At 49.5% G+C, this 16931-nt stretch overlaps 3 protein-coding genes across 3 annotated transcripts; 1 reads left to right on the top strand and 2 right to left on the bottom strand.

The window, feature by feature from the left end:
- Positions 1–1930: 1930 nt before the first annotated feature.
- Positions 1931–2309, bottom strand: N7496_002866 (uncharacterized protein; the record flags this gene model as incomplete). Its single annotated transcript, XM_056695797.1, has 2 exons — positions 1931–1957; positions 2004–2309. The coding sequence occupies 2 exons, from the start codon at positions 2307–2309 to the stop codon at positions 1931–1933; spliced, it is 333 nt and encodes a 110-aa protein (XP_056558009.1).
- Positions 2310–11026: 8717 nt separating this feature from the next.
- N7496_002865 (U2 snRNP complex subunit HSH155) lies at positions 11027–14755 on the bottom strand (the record flags this gene model as incomplete). Its single annotated transcript, XM_056695796.1, has 1 exon — positions 11027–14755. One exon carries the CDS (start codon positions 14753–14755, stop codon positions 11027–11029), a length of 3729 nt encoding a protein of 1242 aa, XP_056558008.1.
- A 1335-nt stretch (positions 14756–16090) lies between these two features.
- N7496_002864 (DUF3455 domain-containing protein) lies at positions 16091–16931 on the top strand (the record flags this gene model as incomplete). The annotated part of the gene is made up of 2 exons (XM_056695795.1): positions 16091–16753; positions 16824–16931. 2 exons carry the CDS (start codon positions 16091–16093, stop codon positions 16929–16931), a joined length of 771 nt encoding a protein of 256 aa, XP_056558007.1.

The following is a 16931-nucleotide window of genomic DNA, read 5'->3' as shown; positions in this document are numbered from 1 at the left end:
CCCACGCGCGTCTTAGCAGTGCTTAGCTAGGTTTGGACTTGATAGGGCATGGTTCTTTGCTGCACTGTTACTAGACTTGTGATCTTGATTTTGTATTTACGTAGATTTATTGCAATTACGTAGCGAACCCACAATATCTCCTGTACGGAGGACCAAGTGCAGCGGCAAAAACAATGACCGAGGAAAGAACTACATGTGTATTCACATGGCATCAAGAGTCGTTCTCATAGACTGTAGTTTACCGAAGAGCAGACTACATTGACGTGTGGAGGATAAACGATACGCCACTTCACACCACTAACCATCGGACTTGTTCCGGCTTTGCCCCCGGTGCATCTCCCATCTGCATCGACTAGTGCTCGAGAGTTCTGTGTGCTTGCAGACCTGAGACTGAACCCGGCCCATCAAAGCCCCCATATCACTTCTCACACTAAACGCCACTTTCTATAAGGAGATACGGGGTGGTAGAGGCGTATACAAAACACCCTAACTCGTGCGATGACGATATACTGATTTCCCTCCTGCAGGACATCACTCTAGTTTCCAGCATGCCTATTGCCCAGATTTGCCGACCGGGAGATGGCCATGCGACCTGTATCACTCGAGGGAAGGGTCCCAAGAAAACCGTGCGACGGGGAAACAGGGAGGGAAACCGGTGGGGTTGCAGTCTGGAGGACGAGGAAAAAGGCAAAAGGGCCAAAAAGTAAGGCATACTCTCTGTACGAAGACCACCCATTCCACACCTCGTATTGTTCGCCATTTTGCCATTTCATGTATCACCTTGGGTTTGTGCTGGTGCCTTCGGGGGTTCCTGCAAGCCATCGCCGCCTCATCCCATCCTACTTCCTCCGTAACTACTCCTTCCCACCAAGGGCAAGCACTCTTGTCGCCAATTGAACAACAACGTCAGAGCGCGGACCAGCACATCCCGCCATGGGGGGCATTAGCGGCGCGGCTCCTGGAATAGCGCGGCAGATGCGACCGCGATCCCAGGATCGAACTTGTCACATCTGGACCGAGTGTGTCCGGATAATCTAAACTTTGAAATATAGTACAATATAGTAATATACCGTGATAAAGTAATAGTTCGTCGTCCACGGCTGGTAGTTCCTCTAGTACCCGTATAGATTAGAGTCTATAATCTATCTTACTTGGTACTCGGGAAATAGGCACAAGGCCAAGCCAACGAGGATTCCCAGCTGCCGCCGTTCCTCGGAAAGTGGAGCATCATCTTATTTTCGCCCGTGGCAAATGAACCACCGCGGGCAAGGAAATAACTAATAGGAGTCTTTGCCAAGGTCCCCGATCCTCCAAGCAACCAGATCCCCGAAAAGTTACAGATGGGATTTTCATCTGCAACGTTCCCGAGTGTCTGGTTCAACTTTTAGAACTAAACATAACGGAGCACGCACTAACCACCGAGTTAGTGACTCGCTCATCCATACAAAGTTCGAATTGAAGTCCTCATTCTCCGCAACAATTTCCCCCCTCCAATGACGCCAAGCTTCGTGATCACAAGGATCTGAGGGAGGCAGCCGAGGGAGGCTGAAGAACTAACTAACTAGGCTAAGTTATTTACTACTTATGTACATTACCTGGGAAACTCCATATTTTTTCTCAATGTTTAAACTTTGAACCAATCTTCGAGCGCTTCATCCCGCCTAGGATGGAGTTCGTTTCCTCCCCTTTTCACACTACTGAAGCGGTTAGTTAAAACTAGTCCAGTTAGCTCGTCGTGCTTTTCCGATGGAGTAGTTATATCCCGTGATCACTACCCTAAACCAGCCCAACTCGAACTTCCAACCAATAATATCATTCCCACGGCTATAATACGGCGGATCACTTTGGCGTACTCCGGAGAACTTTAGTTGAGAGGGGGGCGAGGAAGATTGTAAGCAAGCCACCGCCACTGCGGAGAGCTTGTCGGAAATCACCCTCGATCCCGGAACCATGGGCGCTGCAAAGAAACTCTCTTTCTCTCTACGTATAGAAGGTGCACTTACAAGAGCAGCACAAAGGAGTAACCAGTGATAGTTACTAGTTCCTCCATAATCGTGTCCACCGGTCCACACTTGGTACCGGGGTGCCTTCTCACAGGCGTTCCCCGTTGCCGGATCACCATTGGCTTTTTCTCCGCATTCCCACCCAACGCCACAAAGGTCCATGGTCGCGATGGTTTTCTGGAAGGCACACACGGAGCATTCAGAGAGACTAGAGGGAACCATAGGACCACAGGACGGGATGGCTGGCTTTCCAGCGTGCGAACCGGCGACATCTCGCCGGATGCGGTAGGTCTGAGCGTTTCCCATGGGTCGAATGGGGGTTGTGCCTCAATGGCGCGCCGTGGGTCTGCGGGTGTTGGCTGGGTATGCGATGGGATGCGCCGTTGGAAAAATGTGGGATTTAGGTCCTTGGGACTGGGAACTTGGGGCTAGGAACGAGGATGAAGCTTTGACAGGGATTGAGAATTTCTATTCAAACGATTGGTTGTTTAGTTTGAGAGTTTGGTTCTTGAGTTCAGCTGATTCCAGTGTTGGATTCATAGACTCGTCCTTGTATGGTGCCGAGATAAAGCTAAGTTCAATTATTGATCTGTTCCTCTGAAGTTTCGAAATTTTCATCTACTAACTACTGTAGGCAACTTAACCATGCAAGCTAAATTATGGGTTCGGGAACCGTCCCGATCGCAACTCCCGAGCTGTGTCTGTCTCGATATATATCTGTAGCTCCGAACCGTGCAAGCTCGGGGAGTTTCACCTAACAGGGACTAACCCAAGACAAACCAAAAGAAGACAAGAGAGGCTACTGGGGCCGCGGAAATTACTCACTTACAATTGGGATGGATCAAAATGGAGCTCATGGTGAGACCTTACTAGAGTTGCTCAAGTTCAAGCTCTGGCGGAGTTCTAGTTAGCAGAATAATGAGAATGTAAACTTAATTCAGTAGTCTAGACGTTCGCGTGGGATGCGTGGGATGGCCGAGACTTCAGATCACTCCAGTAACTATGGAGTAATCGCATCCACTATGTTAACTACCTAAACTGTTTAGACTAGCTCGAGTTCAATTCAGACACCCAACGACCGTCTATGCTCGATGGTCTACGGACTTATGCACTAGACTATGGACTATGGAGATGGAGACCGGCTCATTTCCATGTGCCCCATGGCCAAGACCAAGCGCGAACATGACGGGACCATAGGAGAGAGAAGAGAAGAAAAAATCAAAAACGAAAAACAAGCAACGGGGTTGGAACTTGGAGTCTTGGAGGTGCCCATTGTCTGAGCGTCGTGCCCCCCTTTCCAGCCATGCCGTGTCTCTGGCCCACTCGACATCTCACCGGCAGTACCTACTTTGCTGTATTGCATCATTTTCGCATTGTAGTCCACGGTCTTGAAGGGGGTTGAAGTGGGCAACAATAATGGTATGGTTGTATTCATTGCGGAGCGAGGAGAGGGGAGAGGAGTGCTGTTGGACCATAAGCTGACGAAGATGGGCCCCGGTTTTACATAAAAACGTATGCCTTTCCCACGCTGAAACCAAGGTTCTAATGTATCTCTAACGGAGGGTGCAAGCCATGTCCGTAGGTCGTGCATCATACTCTTGAAGGAGTACAAGCATCGGGGGATAGTCAAGAGCAGTTAGGATGTTAGGGTACGCATGTTTCACCGCCGACCGTTGGAGCCATCGCCATGGGTTTGAACGGAGTGAGCCGGATGGACAGGGTAAGAGGGAGATCGTGCCAATCCACAAAGTGTATCTCTCTGAAGAGACTTTTCGGTCTTGGTCGGGCTCCACCACGACAGAAGAGGCCCAAGCTTATACACACGGGAGAAGTGGAGACCGAGCAAAGAGACGAGGAAAAAGAGGGAGGATATATGCTAGACAGCATCGACATCGTTTATGTTGCCAAAGAAGAAGTACACTACATACTATATGTAGTTAGTTGTAGTCTATAGAGACCCGTTGACCGCCGTTCTTTGCTAGACGCTTAACCCGAAAAGATAATTCTTATGGACCTTCAAGTCCTCCATACTCCATACTCTAAATGGAGTCACGACTTGTGATGATGATGAGTGGACGGATAGAATGGAGTCAAGAGACGGCTCAGACCTGGCAGATGTCCTCAAGTTCATGACGCGTCGCTAGCGTGTCGGGATTTTCCTCTTGATTTCTGCTCTTTTGGTCCTCTGGTCCCCTTTTTTGCCCCTCCAAAGTCCACCATATCCACTTTTCTCCTTAGATCCTCCTAAAAGGGCAAAGGCTGTCCAGCCCCCGGAACCCCGGCTGCGATCTGATTCGGCAGTCTCCTCCCTTCGAGCTTTTCCCGAGAAACGCGCTGAAAAAAGGGTAAAAAGCGGTCAACAGGACGAAATAGTGTCCAAGTGCTGTAAACAGGTGTATGGACTAGTTCGAGCTCGCCAAACCTCCTTTTCTGGCAGAGTGTACTCCATACTGTAGACTCCTAGACCAAATGTACCCCAAGAATACACGGGGATCGGACGCAGAATTATCGGAGAATTTTAGTTCCCAGGACCTTGATGCGGGATATTTACATCCCCAGTAACGATGGAGAAAGACGCATGTGCTGATCCGATGTACACCGATCAATTTATGATTCTACAATAGTTCTTACCAACTAATACTCCGTCGTTAATAGCAAAATGGCTATGTACGTACTATACTCCATACCCATAGATTTGCATCCATAATGACGATTCAGATGGAGTTCCCTTTCTGGATTTGCACGTTATGACGATCCCCGAAACGCCCCTCCCCTATCAGCCAGGAACCAGCCCTAGAGCAGCCAAAAAACCCATCCTCATCTGTCATCTGCACGGGGCTCCGATCTTGGCGGTGTCCACCGCGGCAGATCGTCCGCGATTGTCCTCTTAATTTCAAGGTTGACTTCTCCTGATGCACATCACCGTTCGGATCTGGTCTTCCAATTCGGGCAACCGACGTTGCATCAACGATTACTTCTCTACAGTAGTTAATGTATAACCTTCCTCGTTACAGAGTAGATAGCCCATGCTGCTTGGGAGGATGACTTGGCCATCTGCGCAAACCCTACATACAGTAGTACGCTTTTACCGTATCCACGCTCGGTCGGGTGCTAGTGAGCAGCGTCATCGGTTCTGCAAGACCTATTTCTATACATAGTAATCGGTCCATCGTCATTATGGAGGCAAAAGGAAATTGCTTTTTCGTCCCAGGACCACTTTGGCGCGGTGGTTAACCATCGCTTAACCCGGTCATTCGAACCATACACCCTTGAGGAAGGTCCAAGGTCCTCGACGTCGACTGTACCTCACAAACACAGAATGCCCACCCGGGTAAATTGGTTAAATGGTATAAAAGGGGGGATGGAGCACGGGCGAGTGCCACCACAATCGAGGACATGTGTAATTGTAGAGTGCACATCGCCATCCGCAGAACATGCCTCCACTGCGGCGTTCCCTGTGGATGCAGATAACCATTGAAAAACAACTCAAAAGAAATAGAAATAGAAACAGAAACCAAGTATGATGGTCCGATGGAGTACACAGGTTAGACACTGGAATGACGGCAAGCTCTCAAACTAAAGTATAGACAAAAGGTGATTGGATAAAATTGGGGAAGTATACTCCCGTTCCAATCATAGCAGAGGAATGAATACATCGGATACACCCCGATACCGGACCCCCGAAGTCCCTGCTCCTCTCCTCTTCAACTTTCCCACCCCCCTCCAGCCTCTGGGGGTTTGTCCGTCATGGGTGGGTAGGAGTGGAAATATCCACAATTCGATTCGTGCTGTCTGAATGGTCGCACGGATCCACCACATTCTTTTTGTGTTTGTGAAGAGACGGCAGATAGTCGATAGCCGAGCTTGGCACCGTAGGATCGACCAATAGTTTGGTATGCCCCACTAGGAGCTGACGCGTGCTTGTCCCGTCGAGTTGGGTGGTATTTCCTGTTGAAGTTTGGGGGCTTCTTTCCAGGTCGTTGCTGGTTAACGAAGTATACACTTGCTGGGTAAGGGTGCAAGTTTGGATATGTTGGGGGTCGTTCCAATCAAGAGAAAGGTATGGATTTCCATAGGAATGGCGGTAATAGAGTTTCATTTGTACCGTATTTGGTGATCACGATATAAATATACATTTCTATTTTAATCAGAAGATCGTATCGACATTTACGGAGTAAATAATGCATGGTGACAGATGATGTAGAGCTTCAAACTAGGTTAACTAACTAAACCACGGGGCACTGATGCTGACAAAGTATAGAGCATAACAACCACACTAAGTAAACTAAATCAATCAGCAACCAGTCAATCGTCAAGCCTAACCTTGGCATCAAGCATATGACGTGAATGGCACCGCGCTAGTCGCCCTCCTTCACCCTTTTCCAGCCCGGCCCTGGATCCCCGCAAAAGCCCGTTGGCGTTAGTCCCCAACAGGCTACAGTAAAAAGGCGCTAGGGCCCTAAAAAGCCATTTACGGAGTACATACAGAAGTACTAAGATCCCTGCGTGCGATCCTGGTTAGGGCCCACAATCGGCGCTAAGAACACTGCCACCATCAGGGTCAACGCTAAAGGTCAACCTGAAACGCCCGGCGCATCTTGAAGGATGGATCGAGTCTGTTTGGTTTGGGCTCTGGGTCAACATCCTTGAACTCCTTTACAGTACATGGAGATCCACCACTTTTTACTTGCCTCGTGACGTGACTGGCCAACCGGGTCGATTTGGCACTGGAGATGCTTTTCCAGTCCCCCCCAACCGTTCGAGTTCGACTGCTCCGTAATTGACCTTGTTGATGCTTTTTTCTTGACTCCGTACTTCTAACTATTCTAAGTAACTTGCCCTTGGTTCTACAGTATTAGGGTTTCTTTCCGGGAATGCTGTTTCAATATTCGAGCTAAATAATCTGATTGAGCTGGATCTCTACTCCTTCGTACTAATCCCTGTCATAGTTAGCCATTCTCTAACTATTCTTGAGCACACGGTTCGAGCAGGCCATACTGCTTCTGGCAAGCCCAGTCTCCATTCCCGCTGGGGCAGGGAAGAAGCGCAATTTCCCATGGTCTTCGTGACTTCGTGACGAGCCGGGTTATTCAGCGGAGCCCTTCGGAGGTTGAGTAGTGCTAAACTAGCGGACGACTACTTAAAACCCATTCCGGTCGCGATGTCATCGCGCCTCCTAGAGCGCTACTGTATAGCTCCGGATAGTTTTTTCCCAGAACGATGCGATGGCTTTTCGGTGGCTGCTGGATGACCCCGCCACCAAGGTTAAGTGCCATCTCCCCCATTCCTCTTGGAAGGTTTCCCGTACGCCTCTTCTCCGCACGCCAACCCACTAGTTTGTTATGTACGAAGTAATCCGTACTTCGGAGAACTTACGGTGTGCGCTGTCCAACGGCCCAACCCGAACTAACAATCCAAAATTTTGAAATGCTATGCTCGTTTCTGTTCCACATCCACTGGTCCCCCTCCCAACTTCAATAATCTCTCTCTTACTCTCCGTCCTTTCAAGAGGACCAAGCTTCCACAGGCAAAAGTGCACTTGCAGGATGTGAAGTGCTATTGGCCTTGGCCTATGTCACGAATCCGACCATTTGGGGGCTAGCTGAGGTCAGCCCCCGGCGTCTTGAAGGGGGCATGCACCAACACAGTAAAGTTGACATCGGCTGGGAAACAAACTAAAGTACAGTAGTGGGCGATCCACCGGGAACGCTCTATCCCCCTCGCCTCTAAATTGACGGGAAAGACTCGGTAAATGGCCAGTCGCTGCAGGGTCTCAAGTCCCTTGCAAGAAGTCTATGCGATGTTAAAACTATGTAATCGTGATCGCGCCAACGGCAACAGCAAGAGTAATGGCACAATCCTGTGTGGAAAGCTAGAGAGTACATTGTGCAGTACCGACATGAACTCGTCTTTTTTGCGCCCATGACCTAGTAGCACTGAAGCACTGATAACAACCTTTATGCTGGGGCTTAGTTGTGCGTGCTGCATTGCAGCCTTGTTGACCTGGTCCAAATCATCTCCAATCATCTGAAGGCGCAACCCTTCTCCCCGACAGTCTGATCCCTGTCTCTCGCGCAATCCGATCTGAGTCAATCGCATGATTGGCTCGAAGCGCAAGATTCCTCTCCGAGCTTCTCACATGAATCCGCGGTATCTCGCATGCTTGACAGGTACACCTCTTAGACGCGATCCTGATAGGCCGCTATAATCATGTATTAAATGCAAATACCAATCGATTACCCAGTAGGCAACACGCGACATTGATCCTGATCCTGCTCGCTGCACCTCTTGCTTCTCTCTGGAAAGTACCCTATCATGCATTACTAACTCACTGTATGATGCGCGCAAAACATCTTGTAATCGGAACAATATTCCAACCCACGCACCGAATTTACAGAAATAATCAAAGGCTGCATCGCATGTTTAAAAAGGCACTGGCGTTCCTCTATCAGAGTGGAGTTCACTATCCACCATCCACCAAACCCCCCATCTCGGCGTTCATTCCCTGCATGTGCCACCGACGCCTCCACGATCTCTTGGAAAAAATCTCCTGGATAAACCTTTCAGCTTGGATCCATCAACCTGGCAGCGAGTCAGTAAAAGGCTAAAGATCCGTTGGAGTCGTTCAACTAGAGAGCCACTTCTCAGCCGTGTCCGCCACCGACCGCACCAGAAGTACACAAGTCAAAAGCAAATATGTAAAAAAAAAAATCAAAGCACCAAACTCTAAACTTTGATCCCCAGCGTGACTGCCCCCCCCCCCCCCCCCCCCCATTCAACGGGACATTTGGACCCTGAAAATCCACATTACTAGACTAAGTAGATATATAAGCACACTAAGTGAAAAGGGGCGCGCGCCATGGCGCCATGATTGTGGGAAAGATGGGGACAACCATCCTCCTCATCCAGTCATAACATCCCTTGTGTAGTGGGTGGGTGTTGTGCTCCCGTCAAAACTACTCTGTCAAGACTAGACTACAATATTTACTATTTACCAAGCTCACGGTTCGAGGTGTTCCTGGAACCGAACAGTGCTCTCCATCTCCATTCCCGGGTTCAGCGAGAAGCCTTTTGATTGGAAATTATGAATTCAGGGGGAGGCTGTGTAGTCTATCGTGCGTGTGTTCGACATACTCTGATACCGGGAATCAGGAAAGAAAGATCCCTTTATTTTAATGGTATTTTGAAGTCTGTTTCTACGTCGAGTCTCCGACGATACAGAATTTACATACTAGAATATGATAAAGCATCATGCATGATACTACCATCCTTTAGTCTATGCAGGATAACAAGATAACCAATGTAAATAATCAAACGGTGCTCTTCCCTACAAGTCTTTCTACAACTAGAATTCAATATTGACAAATGACTATAGCACTCACTGCACACCCAAAAAACGGGTCCCTGACTTTGACCTCTCTACATGTACCTGCAATCCAGCCTCACCTACTATTGGCTGGACGGAGTATCCAGGGAAGATTTTCGCCAGATTACCAGATTACCAGACTCCCCACAACGAAAAAAGAAGCACGCCTGACGTCCCTTTAATGGAGAGCTTACGCGGCCACATCCTATGCCAAGCCCTTCCCACGGCAAGCTTAGGCATTTGGCGCTCCTTGGCACTGCGATTTAGTGGGGACGTGGCTGCTGCTCCATCCCCTCCTCCATCCCTCCCTCTCGTGGTGCACTGTGCGCTGTATGTACGGAGTAGTAACTAGTAAATGCGGTTCTTGAACTCTGCGTTAACTTCTGCTTTACCTGCTTTTTCTCGAGTTATGTGGTGGATAGGAAACCCAAAAAACCTTGCCTACGAGTAGAAAATGACTAAAAAAAATAAGCAATTAGAGCTCCTCGTTTCCCCGGTTCTCTGTCGAATAATTCCAATTTTCCTTCTTTCAGCTCTTTGTCCCATTTTTCCCTATCATCTATTACGTTTTTGCGTTGTTTTTCTTATTATTTGCGTGCCTGAGTGTGGCAAAAAGTCGGGCAGGAGAATGACGATAGGAAAAAGGGGGTCTCGTAGGATCCCCGAGTCATTGCTGGACAAGTTGAACGTGGATTGACTACACTACCTAGCCCTATCTATCTCTAACCTCAATCTATAATACAACGTTGATATATACTTTGATATTTTCCGAGCATCTGTCTCTGCAGAAGTCAACCCCAGACTCTGCCTCCCCGGACAGGAAGAAGATAGTCGTGATTGACAGTGATTGACGGTGTCAAGAGCGATCACTACCCAATTGCCCCCTGTCACTATGCTTGGCCACGATGGTTCCCAGGGGTCTGGAGGATCGGAGGCGCTGTGATCGACTTTAGGCGTTCCTGGTGCCTTAGTCAAAACGCCCTGGTTTTTGGGGATCGTGGACAAAATTTGATATATAGATGCGACCGGCGCGCCCCCAGCATTAATTTATTGAAATCTGAAATCTGATAGCGCGCCATCCCGATCAATTAATCTATTTCTCACTGCAACTATAGACTTGACAGGCCCACTTCAGTTTATAGTAGTATTTCTGACCAATTACCCGATTTTAATTCCTTCGAGAGGATTTCCACCACATCTGACATACTATTGAGCGAAATTGAAGTCAGATTGTGGTTATTGTTGGTGGCGTTCGTACTTGGTCCGTTTCGTCATGGCTGTTGATGGTGCGACGGTCGCTGCCGGAGGCAAAGACTCGGAGTAAGACATTAAGCGTTTGTGGAGGGATGACCTCTGATTCGAGATGGATTATTAAATTGTACTAAATCATTATGCTACGTGATTCAAGCTCATTTTTGAATGAAATAAAATTCCCTAGTACCTAGCGACTTTTAAAATCTTGATATACAATAACCGCGCCGAACGTCCACTCGTCTCTGCATGAACAATGGAACGAAGAGAAAAAGTAGGAAAGAAAAAATGACGCCGGCTTGTAAAAACACAGAATGGTCGTCCCAAAAGAGTAAAAATACTTATGCATCGAGAGAAAGAAGCAGATCGAGAGTCCAAATTACATAATCATCTTCAGAGCATGTCTCTAAACGATGATATCAAGCTCTGAACGGTCCAGCCCATCGGCCTTCAGGTCCGGATAGTAAGGTACCATCGCGTCCGCACCCTGGACATAGGCGTCGTTGTACAGGCGCCAGTAAGGTGTGCGCACCTTACGGGCTGGGTGGAACAGGCCCGCCCAGACGTAGTTCATGACAGTGCCCGTTCCAACGGCCATACGAATAGCGTCGATGGCTTCGATGATCCGATCAATGACGTGAGGGCTAGTTTCGAAGATGTTGGGGAACACCAGGTTAAGGAGATGGACCATGGCATCCTCGCAGCCCAGACCGACAACGCCGAGCGCAATATGCTTAACCACGCTAGCTGCGGTCTGTCGGTGAACCTGATCGCGGTCGATGAGAGCATCCTCGAGCAAAGGAGTGACGGCGTAAACGTAATCCTTGGCCATCTCGCCGATGTATTCAAACAGGAAAGACATGGCCTTGAGAACACCGTTCTGCACGTTGAGCTCGGGAACGCGGTATTCGTTCATCAAGGCTGGCAGCACAGTGAAGGGAGCACAAGTTTCAGCGACGATACCAATAGCGACAGCCGTGCAAACACGCGACTGACGTTCCTGGACACGCAAGTTGTTCAAGAGGGTGGCTAGGACATCCTGAGGACCGATGGCCTTGGCAATGAAACCGAATGTGTTGTTGGCCGCACGCCGAATGCCCTTCTTATGGGCCTTGAGCATATCAAGCAGCTCAAAACAGATACGCATCCACTCACGGGCATTGACCGACTCGGGACCGCGGTCTGCGATACGACCGACAAGGTCGATGGTGTTCTCCTGCACCTTCTCGTGACGGTTACGCAGAATAGGCGTGAGACGGGGCAAAAGATCACGGATGGGTGGCTGCATCTGGTTGATGCCGACCACAGTCACGATGGACCGCAGGGCGCCCAAGATCGAACCCAACACTTCGGGATATTCTTCACCCAAGTATTCGTAGAGTACAATACCCAATTTGCCCATGAGAGCGTCCTCGCCACATTGCTTCATGACCATTGCAATGCGAGAGATTAGGTCCGCTGCCTGTTGACGAACAGTGGCAGACTTGTTGTTCAGCCGCCAGAGAATGGTGGAGACGATCTGCGGGAGGTATGGCTTGCATCGAGTGCTGAGGGCATTAACCACAGTACCAAAGCCGTTCAGGATGACAATGTCTTCGATGCTTTGTTCCTGGAAAGCAAACAGTACGCCGTCAATCAGTCGTTCCTCCAACCGCTCTGAAATATCGGCAGCGCCGAGAGAAGCAACCAGCTTCTCGATCGTTTCGACAGTCATTTTGCGGTACGGCTCACTCTCGTCTTTCAGATTGTTAACGACGCGCTCGAGGATCTCGCCAACGCCGACTTTTTGACCGAGATCAACGGTCGTGTCGACGACCTGGCGGTAGTTTCGTCGATCTAATGCCATGCGCCGGACCCAGAAACTCTTGAAGAAATCGGTCAAGACATGTTCCTTGAGATAGTTGGCAGTCACGCCATCCGTGCTAGAGCACTGGGAGACCACCTTTAGAACTACCTTCTTCATTTCCTCATCCGGGGACGAGAATTCTCGAAGAAGAATCTCCATGATTTGACTGGTGTAATAGTTGGCATACTCCTCGTCCATGAGTGGAATGATGTAGCCAACGGCCTTCAGGAAGGCGGCAAGACCCTTGCCACGTTGCTTGCGGGCACCGGTCCAGAGCGGGTTCAGGATCTCATCAAAGCTTTCGATACCGTAGGGGTTGGCAGCCTCAGCCAAAGCAGCCACGGCCAAAGCAGTGACAGTTCGAACCTTGGCCTGTTCATCACTAAGATTGTCTGCGATGCAGTCGACAAGACCCTTGAGATGGGGAAGAATGGCGCAACCCATCAAAATGGGGATTTGTTGAACAATCTTCACACCGGTGTGACGAGCCTGCCAGGACTTCTTACTGCGGCAGACAGCGCGAAGGAATGGGAGAAGGGCTGGGATACCCAGGGCAGATGCCACGACCGCGAACGCTCGCGCCGTGGTGTTTCGTACATACTCGTCGACGTGATCGATATCGGGACGCATGGTACTGATCATGGTGGCGAGACCAGCAGCCTTGGACAGGTTCGAGATGATTTCCCGACCTTCAACACGAGCATAGTAGTCTTGGTCAATGAGCAATGGCTCAATAACGACCAAAATTTTGTGGACGTAAGGACGAACCAAGTCGTCCAGCTTATAGAGGACTCGATCAATGACCTTGACCAGCAAGTGACGTTCTTGGTCCTCCAAAGACTTCTCCATGAGCAAAGGAAGAATCTGGTTGAAAAGGGCACCGGCTCCAAAGTTCCGCGCATTGTCCGTAAGCTGGCGCAGCGCTGTCTTTCGCATAGGAGGTGTGCCGTTCTTGACCTTGAGCAGCAACCTCATAATCTTGCGCTCTTTCATTTCCTCGACAGTCATGGTACTGTCGTCTCCTGCCTCCATGAGCTTTCCAAAGTAAGCCATATCCTCTGGCTTGAAGAATTGCAAATCGCCAACACCAGGAATATCAGTGGGAAGCTCCTTGCCCATAGACCGGACGCTCTCAGGTTCTTGCATCATGAATCCACCAACACCAGCTGCACCAGCCAAAGGCGCCGGAGTCGCCATCATTTTGCGTGCAGGGTTTCGGATTGGGGCGTATCCTGGGGGAGGCTCCAAAATTTTGTAGCCTTCAGATGGCAGCATCATATCGAGTTCCTCATCAGTCCAATCTCCAGGTCGGACAGCCACGTCGGTTCCGAAACCGGGTGCCCCGGCCGCACCTCCTTGAGACGGGTGCATAGGAGTGGCAAGGCCTTGGTTGCCAACAGGAGTAGCTGCAGGTGCTAGATCCCATCTTGATCGGCGCTTGGGCTCCTCAGACACTTCTGGGGCGGGTGTTTCGTCCCATCGGGATCGCTTTGTCTTCGTTTCCGCGGGCTTGGCCTCTTCAGAGGTTCCATTTTCGTCCCCGCCGACGTCCCAACGCTTCTTTCGCTTCCTGCCGGCTGCTTCAGCGGTAGCACCAGTGTCGGCCATCTCCTGGTCACCTTCCGTAATCTTCAGTGTAGCCTGGTGTTCCGGAACTGCAACATCTTCGCCCTGCTCTCGCTTCTCAGCGATCAGCTTCTTAACACGCTCCTCTTCTTTCTCGAGTTCACGAAGGGCCATGACCTCTCGGTATGTCTGGCCATCTCCCTCCTCCATATTCGCGTCGGCGTTGGCAGCGAAGGCGTCGGCGCGCGTGGGTGTGAGAGGACCGCGGTTGAATCGACGCTTCTGGTAGTCAGATTCTCGATCAGAGATACGAGCAGCCTTCTCACGGCCTAGTAAGATGTCCTCTTCCTCCACTCCGTTTCCATGCGCCATCTCATCGATCTGGCTTCTGGTTGCGGTGTACTGGCCGACCAAGCGATGGCCGCCATTCGCATCTTCCATATCTTCATCATCATCGCCGTTCACTGCAATCGATGTATCGTAGCCAGCGAACTTGTCAGGTCCGTTCCGATCGTACAAAGTCGTGTCGAAGGATTCAGTCAGGGAGGCCTTGGTCGAGTTGTCAGTGCGCTGACTAGATGAGTCAAAGGTCCTAGAACCTTTTTTGGCAGCAGCAGCGGCATTGCGCTCAGCTTGGAGCCGCCGGACAGCTTCGATATCAGCTGGAGGAGTGATCAGCGTCAGGTCAGTGGGAAGAGTTGAAAGACGCTTACCGTCAGACATGGTGGTGGTGAGAGGTCAGGTCCAGAATGACTGTATGATCACACAAAATCGGTAGCAATAGCTACATTCGGATCAGGTACCGTTGGAACGGCAGCATCGATGATGGGGTAGCTGTCGCGCTGAGGTCTTGCGATGAGTGCAAAATGCACGACGCCAACGAAGTCGCGCTAGCGGGATGACTAACTTGTCACGTGATAACGAGATTCTGGACCCAGCTACCGAACGTCAGCAATTTCATATCGAGGCAAAGACCTGGTTAGAGTGACAGATAAGGGTTCACTAGCCCGATTACTATTTTCAATAATCTGAAATCCAGAATTTTTCTTAGCTGGATGGCAGTAACAGTTGTGGAAAGAGGGATTGGGTCGTGGCGAAACGAGGGTATCTCACGAGGGATTACTAGGTGCCGTAAGGGCGCTTAGAGTCTATTTATGTCACACACGAAATGTATCAGGAGTGCATCACTCTAACCTTACTGCAATGATCATGTGTGTCTCTCTAGGCAAACTTGATTTTTTGACTGATATCGTGGAGCATGACCTCTAGTAAAATGCAACATGTCGAGAAGATCTATTATTTGCACAGTAATAACAGTCGGCTAGGAGGGCATCTTGAAAAAGTCCGGGACTCAATGGATAAATTTACTCGTACAACAATGATGCTAATTGCTTATGGAGTGTTGACTTGATTCCTGGACCCTGATTTGTGGACTCTTGGCTATTAATACTTGAGTAAACATCTATCATGGTAGCCGCCGGCACTAGGATGGAGATGTAACATGGACCAGGCTGTATGAAATGGGTAACATCAACTAGGCTTTACATTGGCTGTGAGTAATGTTCAAACGGGGCTTTTTCCTTTGCTTGTGAGCTCCGTGCTTGCCATACTCAGGCTCTCGGAGGAAGGATGCCAACAAAGAAATTAATTCACCTATTAATACCTCACTGGCTAGAAAACTGCCACATCAATGCAAAAGTACAACAGAGATCTATCTAAAATCGGGTGCCTTGTCGAGCTTTATCTGGTATAAGGCTAATAGGGGTTCTCTAAGCCTCGATACGCAGTAAGAACTGTTGGTATATGTTGGGTTTGAAGTACGCCTTGCGGGTTGGTTCCAAGATAGCCTCTTTCCATCAAGGTAAACTTTCTTTGTCCCGACTTGAAGCAACAACACGGATGGTTTCACTTATTAAACGAGAAGACCGCTGCTAGTTCTGGTTGTTGCACCTGACATTCCCCATCTTTCCATTCATACCACTTTGCAAACTCTTCCCTGACCACGGCCTCATCCTCGAAATACCATCCTTCCAGACTACCAAGGCCAGCGTTATCATCATGCGAGTTCTGGCAGGCCTATTTCTTTTTCTGGCTATAGTGCTGGTTGATGCAACTTCGAGCCTTCCTGGTCCATTAAGACTCGCTGCCACGTTCTCACGCATCTCGAATGAACTCGACCACATCAGTCTGGGGAACTGCTCTCTTGCCAACGCTACCCTTCCCCTGAATGATACCAAAACCAAACTCCCAAATCCATCGTCAAATCTAAATCTCAAATACATTGCTTTGGGCCGTGGAACTCAAAACTATTCTTGTCCATCCTTGAGCGACTCCCACAACTCCCGCAACACTAGCAAACCTACTGCAACCGGAGCAGCAGCCACACTTTTCGATGCTTCCTGTATTGCATCACAATCTCTTACTCTTCTTCATGAAATGCCCGTTGTTATCGGGGGTACTCCTCTGGGGTCTCTGGCCCTGTTGGCGGAGCTGTTGAGCCACACTACCAACAGCTCAGATCTCATCATCGGTGAACACTACTTTAACGCCGCTGGTGACCCTTTCTTTAACCTGAAGCTGAGTGGCTCCAATGCTTGGATGGTTACCAAGAAAGATGCTTCAGTGACGGCACCGAAGAGAGTGAGCCACATAGCTGCTGATAACGGAGATGAAGATGTGGCCTGGCTGAGGCTTAGCTCCACGGATGGTCATGGTATCAAGGTAAGTTGAGAGCAATCGCTTGTGGTATTTCTTGTTTCCACGCCTAGCAGTCTCCCTGACATTATTCTAGGAGGTATATCGAGTGATGACGTTTGAAGGCTCTCCTCCGTCAACTTGTGCTGGTCAGAACGACACTATCCTAGTTGACTACGCCGCAGAATACTGGTTCTATGGGTGA

The sequence above is a fragment of the Penicillium cataractarum genome (assembly GCF_028827025.1).
Source record: "Penicillium cataractarum strain IBT 29864 chromosome Unknown utg000002l, whole genome shotgun sequence".
NCBI lineage: Eukaryota > Fungi > Ascomycota > Eurotiomycetes > Eurotiales > Aspergillaceae > Penicillium > Penicillium cataractarum.
This window is presented reverse-complemented; position numbering and strand designations above follow the sequence as displayed.